The sequence below is a fragment of the Artemia sp. Qi Xiang Cuo genome, chromosome 18 (assembly GCF_049724085.1).
Source record: "Artemia sp. Qi Xiang Cuo chromosome 18, ASM4972408v1, whole genome shotgun sequence".
NCBI lineage: Eukaryota > Metazoa > Arthropoda > Branchiopoda > Anostraca > Artemiidae > Artemia > Artemia sp. Qi Xiang Cuo.
The window spans coordinates 13,722,513-13,740,145 of record NC_142811.1 but is presented as its reverse complement, the minus strand read 5'-3'; the positions used below and the strand labels follow the sequence as shown (position 1 = coordinate 13,740,145).

The following is a 17,633-nucleotide window of genomic DNA, read 5'->3' as shown; positions in this document are numbered from 1 at the left end:
AACTTTTTTATAAAGTGACCTAAACTCGCTTAAAAAAATACAAAAGTTTCCTTTATTGAATAATTTTCATACATTTTTTACTGTATTTTATAATAGAAAAAAAAAATTTAGAAATGCAATCAGCAATTAAATAACCCTTAATCTCAGCTATTAAATGATAGCAAAATTGTTGTCTTTCATTGAAACATAAGACCGCAGAACAGTAGATAAATAACATACCAAATTCTTGCATAATCAACATAAACCTGAAACATCTTTAAAGAAAAATACTTAATAAAACAGAAAAATACGAGTTTTAATAAAACTGTTATAATTTCTCCTCTTCTCCTTTTCGAGGAGAAAAAATTTCTCTAGCTTTAATCAACAAAAAAATTATTGCAATGATTTAACTCATAAATTCTTTCTTTTATCTTTCAAATAATTCTTTTTAGATTCAACTATTCACATCTGAGTAATTTTTAATTAATTTACAATTCTTGGAAAAATTCAACATCTGGAAAATCTTCCTTTTGTAAATTCTTAATATTATTTAAGTTTTCTGAAGCTTGAAGGATATGTGAAAATCAAAAGGAAGGCTATCAAGTTATAGCCTTAAATAGTAGGCCTTAATTTTTCACTGTTAAAGTCTAACAGCTCAATAAACTAAGCCCTTTTGCTATAATTCAAAAATAGTTTGTTAAATATCTCGACAGAAAAATTCAAATTTCTTATAAGGTCCAAGATCTTTCCAAATTTTATAAAAGACGGCTACACTCTCTAATTTTTTTTTTTCCAAAAGTTGTTTTCTTTCTTAATTTTATCATCTTTTAGGTTTTTTCAACGTTGGACGAGGTATGAGAAACAAGGGAAGACTTTCAAATTTCGGCCTCATGGACCAAATAGCTGCATTACATTGGGTGAAAGAAAATATAGCTGCTTTTGGGGGAGATAATGAAAAGATCACTCTCATGGGACATGGAACTGGTGCTGCTTGCGTTCATTATATTGCTTCTTCTCCGGCACTTGTTCCAGGTAATTGTTGCTTTTCTAAATTCAAGCAAGGGGGATTATTTGATAAGAACTTGTCTAGGATTCATCTGCAGTAACAAATCCGAAAACTAGTTATAAAAGGGAAATGCAGCTTCCTTAAAGAAGCCAAGAACAAACAAACAACTAAGTTAAAAACAAAATATTATTTTTCATATGTTTTTTTTAGATATTTAATTTTTAATTGGTTAGTTTAATATTTTTTCAACTTAAATTATTTTTAATTGCTTAATTTGTAATATTGCTCTGGGCTGTTTTAAAACACCATACGTCCCTCACTTTTCACATCTTATTTGCCACATATTTTATATTTTATTCACTTAGTTGATTTTATCTATTTAAACTTAACTTGTTATTAATTAGTTTAAAAAAATTTCTTGACAAAATTTTGACACTATTAATTCTTGACATTTCAAAACCTATTTTTCATAGTTTTCTTTTAATTACTACTAACTACTAAACTTTTAATTACTTAGTGGATTTTTTTATTTAGCTCAACTTATTTTTAATTACTTAGTTTTTAATTTTGATCTTGACAATTTTAAGCATTACTGGTTCTTGAATTTTCACATCTCATTTTTTACAATTTTTAAATTATTAATAATTCATTAATTATTAATTACTTAGTTGATTATTTTGATTTAACCCACCTTGTGCATTTTTAACCATTGGCTCTTTTCTTTCCATATCTTATTTTTCACAAGTTTTTTTTAATACTATTAATTATATAATTTTTTAATTACTCAGTTAAGTACTTTGATTTAATTTAACTTATTTTTAATTGCTTATAGAACAGAAAGGAATAAAGGTCCACCTGACCCATTGCTTGGACTTACGGCGTCAAATAGACTTTTAACTTTCTGGGGAATAATTGCCTAAGTTCTAATTTTGCTCTTTACCTTTTTGAATTCTAATTTTCTTGACTTCTTTTTTCTTAAAAATACCAACAAATGTTTGCTGCAACAAGAATTTTCTTGCGCCTATAAATTCGAGTGAAATGGCTATGTAATAAAACATGTCTATGATACATCTATTGTAACCAATGCTAAGAAAAGTTTAAAGGAAAAAGACAATTTGTGCAAAAAAATTTAGGGGCCAAGAGTAAGGAATTAATTTCAAAAGGACATTGAATCTAGTAAAAAGGTTTTAGGTACTTCATTCTTGTTTTGCTCTTCGCTTCTTTTAATTCGGGTTGGCTCTTGATTTTTTCTTTATTATTATTTTTTTTCTTTTGAAGTACTACTACTAACAACTTATTCCAGCACAAAGCCGCTGAGGGAAACACAGCAGCACACCAGTGGTATCAATTTGGGGGAGGGCAGCAAGGGGAGGGCTTCTGTCTCATATATTTACTCTACACACCCTAGATCTTGAAAAATAACTTTTTTGGGGTATTGTCATTGAAAAATCTTTTTTGGGGTATTTTCATTGAAATATCTTTTTTTGGCATTTTCATTGAAAAATTGAAAATCTTCGAATTTGCCCCCTTCCCTCCCTCCTTCTAGCACGCTCCTCCACCAACCCGTTCTATCCAAATCTTGGCTCTTTACCCCTCCCACAAAGTTCCAATTTCCTTAAATTCTTCCTTATGGCCTCCTCCCATCCCACTCGGGCACGACCTGCTTTTAATTCGACCCCAAATAGACGGCCAAAAGGTGCAGTCTGTGGCACATATGCCATCATTTATCCGTTACTCATGGCCTAGCTATCTTAACCTGTATCTCATTACAATCTTTTAGATTCAAACAACATTTGAGGTAAGAAAAGTGAGAAATAATTTTTATCTTCATTTAGTAATTTCTTTTTTATGTTAGTTCTAAACGCAGCTGTTGACTATTTTCTTAAAACTGTTTGCTTAATTTTCATGGAATATATAAATATTGCTTTCCTTTTGAAAAGGAAAATCATAAACAATGTGTGTCGAAATCAAAGGTTTTTGGACCGAGATGAAAATTAGCGATTATAACATTACTTGGTTTTTGAATCGCTGGGCTAGAATGAATCCTAGACAACAATCTAGCCGCTGTTGAATGGGCTACAACCGTTGTCTTGGTTTTTCTTTAGTACGACAAGTAATTTTTTTTTTATTCCTCTACAAGGGGACTACAAACGAAATCAGACTTAAGATAGATACGAATAGTAGAATAAACTCTATATCGAATAGTCATATCGAACAGTAACTGGTTATCAGTAATGAAATTATCGGAAAATATAGGCTATCAGTAAAAAAAAAAAAAAAAGTTAAAATAGTTTCTGAATGCCTGGGTCAAAGATGACTTTTCAGCCAGATGACTTTTTTTTGCTAGGCTACAACTGTAGCCTTTGCTATGTGCGGCAAGACATTTTTTGTTCTTCTACAACGGGACCATAGCTGAAATTAGATTTAAGATTTAGGAATATAATAGAATAAATTCTATATGGAATTAAATAAAAAAAGTTTTTTCAATTAAAAGTGAGGAGAAATCTTAAAACATAAACTGAACCAAAATTACTACGTTTATAGGAGGGTTTGTCCCCTGGTCAATAGTTGGTTCTTTTTGCTAAAGTTCAAGTTTTATTCGAATCACAAACCCCTGAATCGCTAAAACTGTTTGATTTGAATAGATAGCTTTTTTGAAAGCACCAAGAGAACTTTAGCGTAAAGAGAAAGGTATTGACTAGGGAGCAAACCCCCTCATATACGTAATAATTTCTGTTTGTTTTAACTTTTAATGTTGCTCCTTACTTTCTGTTGAAAAAACTTGTTTTTTTTTATTTAAGTTTTGATCGTTTTTAAACAATACTGGGAAATCCGGTACCCCTTTCATAGAAATGTCCCTTTCCCCAAGGAAACATCCGCCATGGAAAGATCCTCCCACGTTACTCCCTCCTCTGACCTCCCCCCTATCGGAAAAAATCCCACCTGAAAATGTTTTTATACTTCCCAATAACCAATACTATATGTAAACAATGGGCAAAGTTTACAACTTTCAGCCCTTCCCCTGAGAACTCTGGGGGACTAAGTAATTCTCAAAGACATATTTATTAAATTTTCGACTATGTTGAACAAAATGCCTATCTCAAAATTTGGATTGGGTGAATTTTGGAAAAATATAAGCGTCGGAGGGGGCCAAGTTGTCCTCCAATTTTTTGGTCACTTAAAAGAGCAATAGAACTATTAACTTCCTTTCAAATGAGCCCTCTCACGATATTCTAGGACTAAAATATTATAGTACAATATTCTAGGACTGGATCGATATGGTCACCCCTGAAAAAAAAAAAAATAAACACGCATCCGTGATCTTTCGTCTGGCAAAAAGTAAAAAATTCCAGACTTCTGCAGATAGGATCTTGAAACATCTACAGCAGGGTCTTCTGTTACACTGAATCTGATGGTTTGATTTTCATTGAGATTCTATCACTTTTAGGGGGTGTTTCACCCATTTTTCGAAAATAAGGCAAATATTTTCAGGCTTGTAACTTTTAATGGGTTAGACTAGATTTGATGAAATTTATGTATTTGAAATCAACATAAAAATCATATTCTTTTGATGTATCTATTGGTATCAAAATTCTGTTTTTTAGAGTTTCGGTTACTATTGAGCCGGATCGCTCCTTACTTACAGTTCGTTACCGCGAACTCTTTGATAGTCGTATCTAATAGTCACTGGATATCGATACTAAAACTGACGTTAGCAGGAAATATTATAATTTCAGAATTAAATAAAGGGATACGACAAAAAAAATTAAGAAACTACAAAATTGGTAAGGTTTTTTTGTATAGTTTGTGAAATAATTATCAGTTACTTCGTTATTTAGTTCAATATTTTTGAACAAATACAAAAAACTTCAAATATGGTTCTTGAGTTGGTCATTGGTGGCACTAGTAGTAACTTATATAAAGCCGTGCAAGGGACAAGGCCTGAGGCATGAATATGTGTGCAGTTTCAACGGTACATGCCTTACCACGGGCAGGTATCTAGTAGTACAGACTACACATGCCTTACCAGACAGGTTTCTTTGTCAGCATCCATTTTCTGGACCAATCAGAGACAAGGAATACACAGGGTACTTAATATATAGTGCAGTTTCAACGGTACATGCCTTACCACAGGCAGGTATCTAGTACTACACACGGTACGTGCCTTACCAGACAGGTTTCTATGGGTCAGTACCCGTAACGAAGGATCTTGGTATAACGTGTCCAAAGGTTTATTGGACTTTCTGTAAATAAATAGTGTTTTCAGCCGCAGGGCAATATAATCATGTTTTTTCTGTATAAATTAAGGTGCAATAACTATTTCTAGACCAGATTAAAAAAAACAACTCGAATAGATAGCCTTTATTGTTAAATTTATTCGTATTCAGATGGATAGCTCCAAGAGATTTATGGTAAGTGGATATTTTTTTATTCTTTTTATTCGAGACTTTTTTCAGTATAGCCAGCTTTTAACTATCTGTCATCTGGGTTTCTGATTGACAGCGGACTGCTTATCTTTCGCAAAATTCACATGTTTTTTAACAGCCATTCAGGTATAATAGGCAATTTGGATGAAGCGCCTCTTAAGTACTTGCAGAAATATCGCATATTTAAGACTAAAAATTGATCAATGCGTCTCCTTTAAATATGTAAAATATCTTTAATGTATGATGTGAGCCTTGGTTTTGGGGAGGAGGAGGGGGGGGGGGGGAGAGACCCTCCATTAATATTCTGAATAAAAATCTGGGGTGGGTAATAATCAAATGGCGTTATTTTTTCTTTTATCCTGCGTGATGAAATGAGATTATTGATGGACAGCTAAATGTGGGTATAATTGTTCTGATGAAACCTCCCTTTGAAATACTTTCTGACATTTAAAAGCCATTAGGTCTTCCTGGGTTATAATTGTAGCTACATATCATGGGACCCTATTGAGATTTAAAATTGATCTAATAAATTATTATACGTGTTTTAAAATTTGGTGTTAGCTTTGGTTTAGGGACGGGGAAAGGCGGCGCCCGCTAATATTTTGAATAAATATCAAACGGACCTAATAGTAATTTTTTTATGCATCGTATTAAAAATATTGATAGATTAGGGCCCTTCTTGGACTAGTAAAATTCTTTCTTTTTTACGAGTTTAAGTGGATTGAAATTTAAGCCGATAAGTTTTAAATCGTGACGTTCATAATTGAAAAAGGCATACAATTTTTTTATTATTTTATCCTGCGTGATGAAATGCGATTATTGACAGACAGCTAAATGTGGGTTTAATTGTTCTGATGAAACCCTCCTTTTAAATAATTTATGATATGTAAAAGCCATTAAGTCTTCTTGGGTCATAATTGGATTTACATATCGTGGGACCCATTCGAGATTTAAAATTGATCTAATAACTTAGTGTATCTGTTTTAAAGTATGGCGTGAGCTTTGGTTTTGGGGAGGGAGGTGAGGATTATTAATACTCTGAAAAAAAAACCGGTGGAACTAATACGCTGAATTGTGTTATTTTTATGCATATCATGTTTAAAATATAGATAGCTTAGGCTCCACCTAGGACTAGCAGAATTTTTTCTTTTTTACGATTTTAAGGCTATTTAAGCCTATAAATTTTCTGAGGGACTTACCTGACGAAAAAACTGAAAAATAATTTTTATTCAAGAAAATTGAAGGTCAAAGTCTTCCTGAACAAAAGTGACCAAAGCCCGATGGCGGGTCTGGCAGCACTGATATAGACCTAATTAGATCATTGAACATGGCGGGGAGAAGTGTAATCGCCTATTCACCGCCATCTGATGGACGGGTTATCCATGACGAGTTTCCTACAATTTCTGATTTAAGTGCCTTTATCAGATAGTTACATATATTAGGTAACAGAGTAATTGCGGGTGGGTGGCATAGAAAAGGTGAGGGCGCAAAAAACCCTATTTCCATTCTACATAAATGAAAATCCATAATAACCCCATATTTTTTATTCAAATTTATAATGCGCTTACAATTTCGCAATGAAACTATACTATAGATGGTAAATTAGTCAGAACCTAAAGGGCTTAGATACTTCTTGTCAGATTTTATGTTATTGCATTTGCTTATTCTTATTTTTACTCTTAATAATTTCAAATCAGCTAGTTGTGTGTGGGTGTGTGTGTGAGTTTGTTTGTTTGTGTGTGCGTATGTGTGAGTGTTGCCATACATAAATTGCCATAGAGCCGATTAATCATTTATTTTTTGACTTTATAAAATAGTGGATATTGCACATAGAAAATAAATCCTGTTTTTATAGATTAACATCGGTGAATTATCGCCTCCATCAACATCAACTCAAGATTAAGATATTTTCAATGAACCTTCACCAATAGTGTTGCATTGACAATACAAGGACAATGGTGGTCCTTCCCGGGATAGTGTTGCACTTGATGATAATCTAGAATGACAAAGCGCCTTTTTAAATGATTTTTTTGGGGATATGGCTAGCTTGGAGGACTCAACTAGTGACATAGACATGAACGAGGACCCGGAATGGGCAAATAGGTTTATAAATGAACATTTGTGTGATATACCAACAAGTGTATCTAAACTGGTTTCGCATGCTAATAGACATAATCAAATTGTGTCACAAGAAAATGCTGGCTGGCTAGATCAACTATCCCCAAACACCCTGGAAGGTATCCTCAGTGAATTGGGGGATTTCATCCCCACCCCTACAAATAAAATTGAACACACTGGTAGTGGTGCTATTGAAGATTTTACGCCACTCCCCCCCCCCCTCCCCTATTGAGGTTGATCAGAGTAGGGATAGTGAATCATTAGTGTCACCTACATTTACACTACCTGATTTTTATTGTCTAACTCTGCCTTGCACCATACTAATGTCTACACGGCCAATTTTGGTGACCCCTTAAATTTTTATTGTCAGGGGGTGTAGTAAGAGACCCTCTGACTATTAGTCATTTCTATGCTAACCAAATTTGAGTTCTTCTTGAACAACAGATGGGGGTGTGGGGAGGGTGGGACAGTTTAAAAGTAACAATAACACTAAAAATATATTTTTTAAATGAAAATGCGAGCGAAAATTACTCAAAATAGTTACATACAGAAATGTTAGGAATTCGACCGCATTTGGAAAATTATGAGGTTTTTTAGATAGGGTCAACAGCATCATAACTAAACTGGACAATTATAATGAGGGGGTAGCAAGTCGGTTGTTTTATTTATTGAGAATTTAAGCGTTAATATTTGTAGGTTTAAAAAGGATTTTATTTTAAGAGGTGGGCAAAGGGAGAGCGGTATTGAATTAAAATATCATTCTGATTTAGAGGGTTGTCGGGGAATACAACGAATCTGTTTTGATGCGAGGCTACAGTGTTTCAAGTATGCATTTTTGATTGCGGCCTTTAGACCTCTGCGTGAAATTGCCTCTAAGAAAAAGTTGGATGAATTAGTAGCTAATGGGGATGGGTCAAAGTTTCGTAAAGTAGATTTCAATTGTTTAAATGGTCAATTTCCCGTAACACTAAAAGGGATAGATATTTCTGAGCGGGCTAATGAATATTTAAAGATTGGTGTTAAGGTGTTAAAGTACGAACAGAATTTGAAGAGGGCTAGCGTTCTGATAAAAAGATTGTATTATTTCCAGTGAGGGCTCCGTCTGTTGGATCAGTGAAGCATTGGGTCTGGCTTCTATACACGCCTCCTTTAGAGCCTGATTCAATTTAATCCAATTTAAATCCAATTACAGATATTAGTAGGATTTTAAGTGAGGGTAGATATCGAGGGGTACACTACTATTGTCCCACATGCTTGTCCCGATTTTGGACTGATTTAAAGTAAAGCATCACTTGAAACACTGTAAACGTCATGGATACCAGGCTGTGGAAACGATTAGCAGAGATAGAGCGATCTTGCGTTTTAAGAGCATTCAAAACTCGCTCCTGCAGAGCAACAAGATCGCTTTGGACTGAGAGGTCAAACTCACAGATGTGTACGATTCGTCAAATCCCAATCGTGTTAAAATACATGAAGCCATAGGGGTCTCTTACGCTCATACTCAAAGAGACTCTAGTAATACCATGGAAGTTCTGGATATAGTTGAGTCGATGGGTGGGGAAGACTGCATGCGCACGGCATTGACCAGTCTGATTAAAACAGCGAATGGCGCGATTTCTCGCCTACGCTTTACACACTATCCAATGTTTCTATCACCAGATAACAGATAGGCCATTAAAAATCGTAAAATATGTTGGGTTTTCAAGGAAGAATTTGATGATGGGACTAGGAATGAGGGAAAGAGGAAGGTGATCAACCATGACCAGTTATGGTAGAAAGTTTCATCGAGAGGGAGTAACTTTAGAGGGGTTGCACATCAATCGTGCAATATAAACGTTAGTCAGCAATATTTCGAACTGGTTTTTATACACAATTCCAATTACGATTAAAAAGTTTAATTAACCGGCATGGGCCCGCATGGCCAAGGGGGAGTTGTAGATAACGCATGAGTAGATGGTTCTTTTTCTTATAATATCATACCCAGATCATCAGAGAAGCTGCTGCTGCTAGAATTCATGTGGAAAACAGTTGACAAGGGTAATACGTGGAAAAAAAAACTGTTTTAGACTCTTTCAGTTTTTTCCCCAAGTCAATTGATTCTGGTAGAGAAAAGCGACAATTTTGATAGTTTCCTCATCCTTAAACAGTGCTTCCCCGATGATGAAATGTATGATTTATTAACGTGTAAGGGCATATACGCATATGATTACTAAAACTCTACCTCGAGGCTAGATGAGGTGTCATTACCACCTATCGAAGCATTTTACAATTCCCTTACGGACAGTCAATGCACCACTGGCGACTATGTATTTCCCAAGAGGGTTTGGGCAAAGGGAGGATATAAAAATGGGCAGGATTACTGTGAACTGTACTTGGATAGTGATGTATTGACTCTTCTAGACATTGTGTGCAAACACACAGATAACATCTATGGAGAATTTGGGTTGGTTTTATGACATTATTTTTTCGACTTCTCGTGTAGTTATGGAATTGATTATTAAAATCAGCAAATAATAAATAGGATTGATCACTGACGTCGGTAAGCACCAGATTATAGAGACATCAATGAGGGACGAGCATATGTTCCAGCGGGAATGCACTATGTAAACTAATCTTATCGGACTACAAACTGTAGAAAAGTCAGCTGTAGTTTTTTTGGATATGAATTCCCTTTATCCGTCGGCGATGTCTCACTACTGTTTTCCCTGAATGGGGCGCAAGGATGGTTTTTTGAAATTGACGGTGAAATACCCATGGAAATCCATGACTCGGTAAAAGACTTTGTTTTCCCGTGCATAAATAGACCGGTGGGTAGGGACTCTCTGAGTCCCTACAATTTATCTTTAGTAGTGGATTTGAGTATGTACTGGGTGCCTTCGAAGCAAAAACTTATTACTGACCTTAACCCGAAACAGAATATCTTTGTTCATCATGTGCTATTGCGGTGGATGGTGTCCAATGGTTTCAAGGTCCCACAGATTCATAGGGCCCTCGAATTTGATCAAAAGCCATATATGAAAACGTTTATTGATCCCTTTGTCAGTAACCTTTCACAAGCGAAAACAAAGGTTGAAAAGGAAATATATAAACTCATTTTGAACTCAGCCTTTGGTAAAATGTGCGAAAGCGTATGAAATAGAAGTCACTGTGACATTGTAACCAATCCAAAAGATTGTGCTCAAATCATCGCCGACCCAAACTTCACATCTTTCAAAATCATAGACTCTAATATGATGCTCCTACATCGCAAGAAAAGAAATGTTATTTTAAATAAAAATATTGCAGGCGGGAGTGCAACAGCGAAAATTCAGAAAAAACTTATGTTGTCATTTTATTATAATGTATGCAAGGTACAATGGCCGATTGAGGGACAAGTTCAAGTGTATTATTAAGACACTGATTCGATCCTGTTAAAAGTTAAAACTAAAAACTTATTGAATGATTTGGAATATAGAGAGGACATTAGCTCACTGGTGGACTACACCAACTGGAAGGAATCCCTCTATCCAGAGCTAGTGAAACGCCAGGCTCCAAATCAATTGTTGATGTTAAAATATGAAACAGGAAGTGATCTGATATCCTATGGTGTGTTTTATCGGCCGAAGTTATACTGTTAGGAAACGCACAACAAGGATATCAAACAAGTTTGCAAGGGGTTGCCTACACACGTTGTAAAAAATAATTTCAATATGAGGGTTTATAGAAACTGTATGGAATGTAGTTTAGTCCCAAGAGCGAAAGTCATGGCGATTCGCTCTTTACAATTTTGATTCGCTCTTTAAAAACTACACAGTTAGAGTTGTGAAAAATGCCATATCGGCCATATCAGACAAAGTTTATGTACTTGAGGATGGTGTAAAGATACTTCCACACGGACACTATCTAATTTCAGATCGAGGTGGATGTATAGAGTATATAAAACAACTCGGTCTAAATAAATTAACTTAATTTAATTCATATTACAAGGTAGATGGTCTTGGGAATTTTTTTTTATTTTTTATCAAAATGAATAAATTTTCAATATGCAAGGCAGAGTTATTTCTTCATAGTTTAATGTCCCCAGCCCGCCCCCCTGCCCACCACAGTGGACTCCCCGCGCTTTCCAGTTCAGCCTCCGCAGCGGCCACCTCGGCCTTTGGCCACCTTAGCGGCCGCCCATGGGGGGTCCCATTTTAAATTAAAAATGTTGTTGTATTTTTTTGTAAATAAAATAAAAGTGATATTATTTTAAGTGTATTTATTGTTTTAATAACAAAGTGTTTTTTCCTAGTGCCTATTTCAAATAAATATTTTTGTTTTTTGTAAATAAAATAAATAAACAAAATGTTTGATATTATTTTAAGTGTATTTATTGTTTTTTAAAAATGTGTTTTTTCTCAGTGCCTATTTGAAATAAATGTTTTTGTTATAAATAAAAAAATCTTGATTGTGTGTATTTTTTGTTTAATAAAAAAGTACTTTTTTCCTAGTGCCTATTTGAAATAAATGTTTTTTAGGTTTTCTTATAAATAAATAAATAAAAAAAATCTTGATTATGTGTATTTTTTTTCTTTAATAAAATAGTACTTTTTTCTAATTGCAGTATTATTAGTTGTAAAGTGCTGCTTGTGTGTGAAAAACAAAAGAAAGTATGATTATTTATTGGTTTTGTTCTTACTCTTATTATTCTTGAAGGGAGTAGTAATAGGGAAATTATTTAGTCATTAGACGTATATAGTTTACAGTTAGTTTTAGGTGACCTGTTGAAGCGAAGAGCAATATGTATCAATTTAAAGCACCATTCAGATCGTTTTTGTGTGGTCCGTCAATTTCAGGAAAAACGATAGTCTTAAATAACATAATTAAAAATTGTGATAAAATATTTATGGAAAAGCCGAAAAAAATCTACTATTACTACAGTATTTGGCAGGAGTCATATGATAACATAAAAGCTATTGCTACATCGGGGGTGGTGCAGATACAACTTATACACGGACTTGATGTTTTTGACATTATTGAACTAAACTCTTGACTAACTATTGACTATTTACTGAATTCATCGAACAATGGTTCCAGCAAATGCTACAATTGTTTACTGTTCACTCACATCATGATCCAATTTCCGTTACTCTATTTCTACACAATCTCTTTCATCAGAGCAAATGTATCCGAACACTTGCTTTGAACTGTACATACTATATCTTCTACAGAGTTGTCCGTGATTCTAGCTCGCTAATAACTCTCAATAAACAAATATATCCCGGCGCTCCAAAATTTCTACTTTCAGCGTACAATTAGACAATTAGACCCTACGGCTACATTCTAATGGATCTTAATGAAAATACACCTGAGGATTTACGCGTAGTCACAGATATTTTTGAAAATGAAATTACAGTATATCTTGCAGTGAACAGTACAAAAGGCTATTAGTTGCCATCATGACACTGAAGAAACTACATGAAAATGGAAATTTATTTTCAGTTTTAAGTACTTCAAAACCCCCACTTAGGAAAGCCATACTCAAACATGGTATTGACAACGATTTCATTAATCTAATATCTGAACTGTGTTTAAGTTTAACCAAGGGCAATGTTCAATTGCCAGAACCAGTTAAGCAGTAGGCAAAGCAATGTAGTTCCATTGTACGTGCCTTGGCTGGTAAGAAGAAAGGAAAAAATTTTAAAAGGAAACGTCTTCTTCAGGCGGGTGGTAGCTTTTTTATACTTTTACTGCCAATAAAGTCCCAATCAACGCTAAGTAAAGGGTAATAATAGGCGAAGTATATCTTTCTCCAAGTGGTTCTATAACTCAATTTATGGAAACATTGGAAGATGTTCTTGGAATAGTTTTTGCTGGAAAATCCAAAGTTATATTGACGGGTGGCTTTAACCTTGACCTAGTGGAACCGTCATCCAGATAGGCTTCTGATCTTTTGTCCTTACTAATTTCGTATGGATTAGATCCTTGTATAAACATACCAAAAAGGATTTCTAACCAGTCAGAAACATTATTGACAATAAGCTTTTAGCACTACACTCTATTAAGAACGAAGTACTGCTTTCTGATACTTCCAACCATTTGCCAGTTGCAGCCTTTTTTCCAATCCTCGAAAATGCACAAAGATTAGTCCTCCAGGATACAACGAGATTTTGTTGCTCACCAGTGGATCTGGATAGACTGAAAGAAAATCTGAGTACATCTTTGTGGGACTTTTCATTACCAGAAAATATTAATTTGGGCAATTATAACGATATTCATGGCCAGGTTTTTGACACTGTCAAGGAAAAATTCGCGTCTTATTGTCTAAAAGCTCCTTCAAGGAATCCTCGATAAAAAAGATCAACATCCATAGGTCCCCGGTTAACATCGGGAGTCCTTAAGTCAATAAATAGGAAGCAGAAACTTTGGAAAGAGTACAAAAACAGACCAAGTGATGCTAAATTTGAAACATTTAAGTTGTGCAGTAATATGCTAAAATCAATTATTCGGAGAGGTAAAAAAGTATATGTTACAAAGAGATTTGTTGATTCCGGTAAATATATAAAGAAGACATGGGACGTGAGTAAAGAAGTTACTTGACTATCCAGGGAACTAGAAGATCTTCCTAAATCTGTTATGGTAGAAGATCAACTTATCACAGACAGCGCGCTAGCGCTGCCTAAGTAAAGAACGATGGGGGCACAATGTGTTGTTTTTGTTTTTTTCTCCATACCCGGGAACTTGATATCGAAGGAGTTGTCGTAGAAACTTTGAAAAGGGCTCAGTCAATTGGAAATGGGAGTGGCTTGTGCCCTTTTTAATAGTCGAAAGGTTTTGGTGGGCAACTACCCCCCCCCCCCCCCCACGCCCATCATTCCCCCAAACACATCCAATCAAAATTTTGAGATAGCTTTTTTTCAGCGTAGTTGATTTTACGATTGAAAATGTGTTTTTGAGGAGGACACTCCCCCAGAACCCTCAGGGCAAGGGTTTTAAGTTATGCCCTGGGGGCATCTAAGGTTTTTATAGAAGGTGTTGTCGTAGAAACTTCAAAACAAGCTCAATCGATTGGAAATTCAAAGGGCTAGTACCCTTTTTAACAGTCAAAAGTGATTGGAGGGCAACTGGCCCCCCCCCACGCCCATCATTCCCCCAAAAGCATCCAATCAAAATTTTGAGATAGACATTTTGTTCAGCGTATTTGATTTCCAGATAGGAAATGTGTTTTTGAGGATGACAATTCCCCACAACCCTCAGGGCAAGGGTTTTAAGTTTTGCCCTGGGGGATACAAGGTTTTTATAGAAAGCGTTGTCGTAAAAACATCAAAACAGACTCATTCTATGGGAAATTCAAAGGGCTAGTTACCTTTTTAATAGTCGAAAGTGATTGGAGGGCTACTAGCCCTCCCACACCCATCATTCCCCCAAACACATCCAATCAAAATTTCGAGATAGCCATTTGTCCAGCGTAGTTTATTTCCAGATAGAAAATATGTTTTCGAGGAGGATACTCCCCCACAACCCTCAGGGCAAGGATTTTAAGTTATGCTCTAGGGGCATATAAGGTTTTTATAGAAGGTGTTGTCGTAGAAACTTTAAAAGGGGCTCATTAGATTGAATATTGAGAGTTCTAGTGCCCTTTTTAATAGTCAAAAGTGATTGGAGGGCAACTAGTCCCCCTCCCCACGCCCATCATTCCCCCAAACACATCCAATAAAAATTTTCAGATAGCCATTTTGTTCAGCGTAGTATATTTCCAGATAAAAAATATATTTTTGAGAAGGAGACTACCCCACAACCCTCAGGGCAATGGTTTTAATTTATGCCCTGGGGGCATATAAGTTTTTTAAAGAAGGCGTTGTCGTAAAAACTTCAAAACAGGCTCATTTGATTGGAAATTCGAAGGGCTAGTACCCTCTTTAGTAGTCAAAAGTGATTGGAGGGAACCTAGCCCCCCCCACGCCCATTATTCTCCAAAACACCCAATCAAAATTTTAGATAGCCATTTTGTTCAACGTAGTTGATTTTCAGATAGAAAATATGTTTTTGAGGAGCACACTCCCCCACAACCATCAGGGCAAGGGTTTTAAGTTATTCCCTGGGGGCATAAATAGTTTTTATAGAAGGCGTTGTCGTTGAAACTTCAAAAAAGGCTCCTTGGCTTGGGAATTCAAAGGGCTAGTGCGCTTTCTAATAGTCGAAAGTGATTGGAGGGCAACTAGCCCCCTTCCGCACGCCCATGCCCTGGGGGTATATAAGGTTTTTAAAGAAGTCATTGTCGTAGAAACTTCTAAAAAAGCTCATTCGATTGAAAATTCAAAGGGCTAGTATCCTTTCTAATAGTCGAAAGTGATTGGAGGGCAACTAGCCTCCCCCATACCTATCATTCCCCCAAACACATCCAATCATAATTTTGAGATTGCCATTCTGTTCAGGGTAGTCGATTTCCAGTTATAAAATATATTTTTGAGGAGGACACTCCCCCACAACCCTCAGGGCAAGGATTATAAGTTATGCCCTGGAGGCGTATAAGGTTTTTATTGAAATTTTTTTCGTAGAAACTTGAAAAAGGGCTCATTCGATTGGAAATTCCAAGGGATAGTACCCTTTTTAATTGTCGAAAGTGATTGGGGGGCAACTAACCCCCCTCTCACGCCCACCTTTTCCCCAAACACATCCAATCAAAATTTTGAGATAGCCATTTTGGTTAGCGTAGTTGATTTCCAGATAGAAAATATCTTTTTGAGGCGGTCACTCCCCCACAACCCTCAGGGCACGGATTATCCCTGGACGCATCTAAGGTTTTTATTGAAATCTTTGTCGTAGAAACTTGAAAAAGGGCTCATTCGATTTGAAATTCAAAGAGATAGTACCCTTTTTAATAGTCAAAAGTGATTTGAGGGCAACTAACCCCCCTATCACGCCAACCTTTTCCCCAAACACATCCAATCCAAATTTTTAGATAGCCATTTTACTCAACGTATTGAGTTTTGGAAATTAGGTCTTTAAGTATGACAACGCCTCCCCCCACAGCCCCCAGGACAAGGGTCGTAAGTTATGACCTGGGTCATATAAAGTTTCTATTGAAAGCGCTGTCGTAGAAAATTAAAAAGAGCTCATTCAATTGGAAATTGAAAGGGCTAGTGCTTTTTTTAATAGTTGAAAGTGACTGGATAGTGACTAACGCCTTTCTCACGCCCACCATTTTCCAAAACACATTCAATCAAAATTTTGCAAGCCAAATTCTAAAGTCTTAAAAAACGAATAGATTTAAAGTATTATTTTCTTTTTCCCTGAAAAGACTATGTCAATACAAAACGAACAGAAATTAACTTAAAAAACTTTTTCCACAAAATAAGCTTTTCAAAGAAAAGTAAAGAACTCCATTAAACAAAAATTAGCAAAAATAAAAGCAAATAATCTACCAATCGCGAAACAAGGACAAATCAGCATCGATAAATAAATGAAACCCAAAACGAACAGAAACTACAATAATTAACCGAGTCAAACTCAAAACAAGCAGAAATTAATATAAGTCGGGCGTAAAACCCCTATGCCTTCCCAAGGCCAGAACAAAATTTGCACTTTACTGAAAGAAATACAAATGAATGTGCATTGTCAGTTTAATATACATATACTGATATTTAGTAATCACAATGTTAGTATTATATGATTTATTAAAGTCATAAAAGTAAAAACATTTATATTTTTTTCAGCGAAGTGCAGATTATGTTCTAGCCTTTGGAAGGCATAGGGGTTTTGCGCCCAACTTATGTTAATTTCTGCTCGTTTTCAGTTCGAATCGGTTACTTATTGTAATTTATGTTCGTTTTGGGTTTCATTTATTTATCGATGCTGATTTGTGGTAGTTTCACGCTTGGTAGATTATTTGATTTTATTTTTGCTAATTCTTTGTTTAATGGAGTTCTTTACTTTTCTTTGAGAAACTTATTTTGCGGAAAAAGTTTTTTAAAATAAATAAAACAGTTCGTGGTTTCATTGTTTAAATTGATAAAGCTCAGAGATTTTAACAGAGGTATTTATTCTTCAACACCCAAGAAGGGTATAACTTATATAATCAAACAGTTCGTGGTAACGAACTGTAAGTAAGGAGCGACCCGGCTCAATGGTAACCGAAACAAAAC

At 35.3% G+C, this 17,633-nt stretch overlaps 1 protein-coding gene across 1 annotated transcript in view; it reads left to right on the top strand.

The window, feature by feature from the left end:
- Positions 1-17,633, top strand: part of LOC148941222 (neuroligin-1-like) — a 421,037-nt gene that overhangs the window by 248,246 nt on the left and 155,158 nt on the right. Inside the window, exon 4 of the mRNA XM_089104127.1 lies at positions 811-1,011. Within this exon, the coding sequence (XP_088960253.1) occupies positions 811-1,011 (201 nt within the window). The remainder of the gene's footprint in view (positions 1-810; positions 1,012-17,633) is intronic.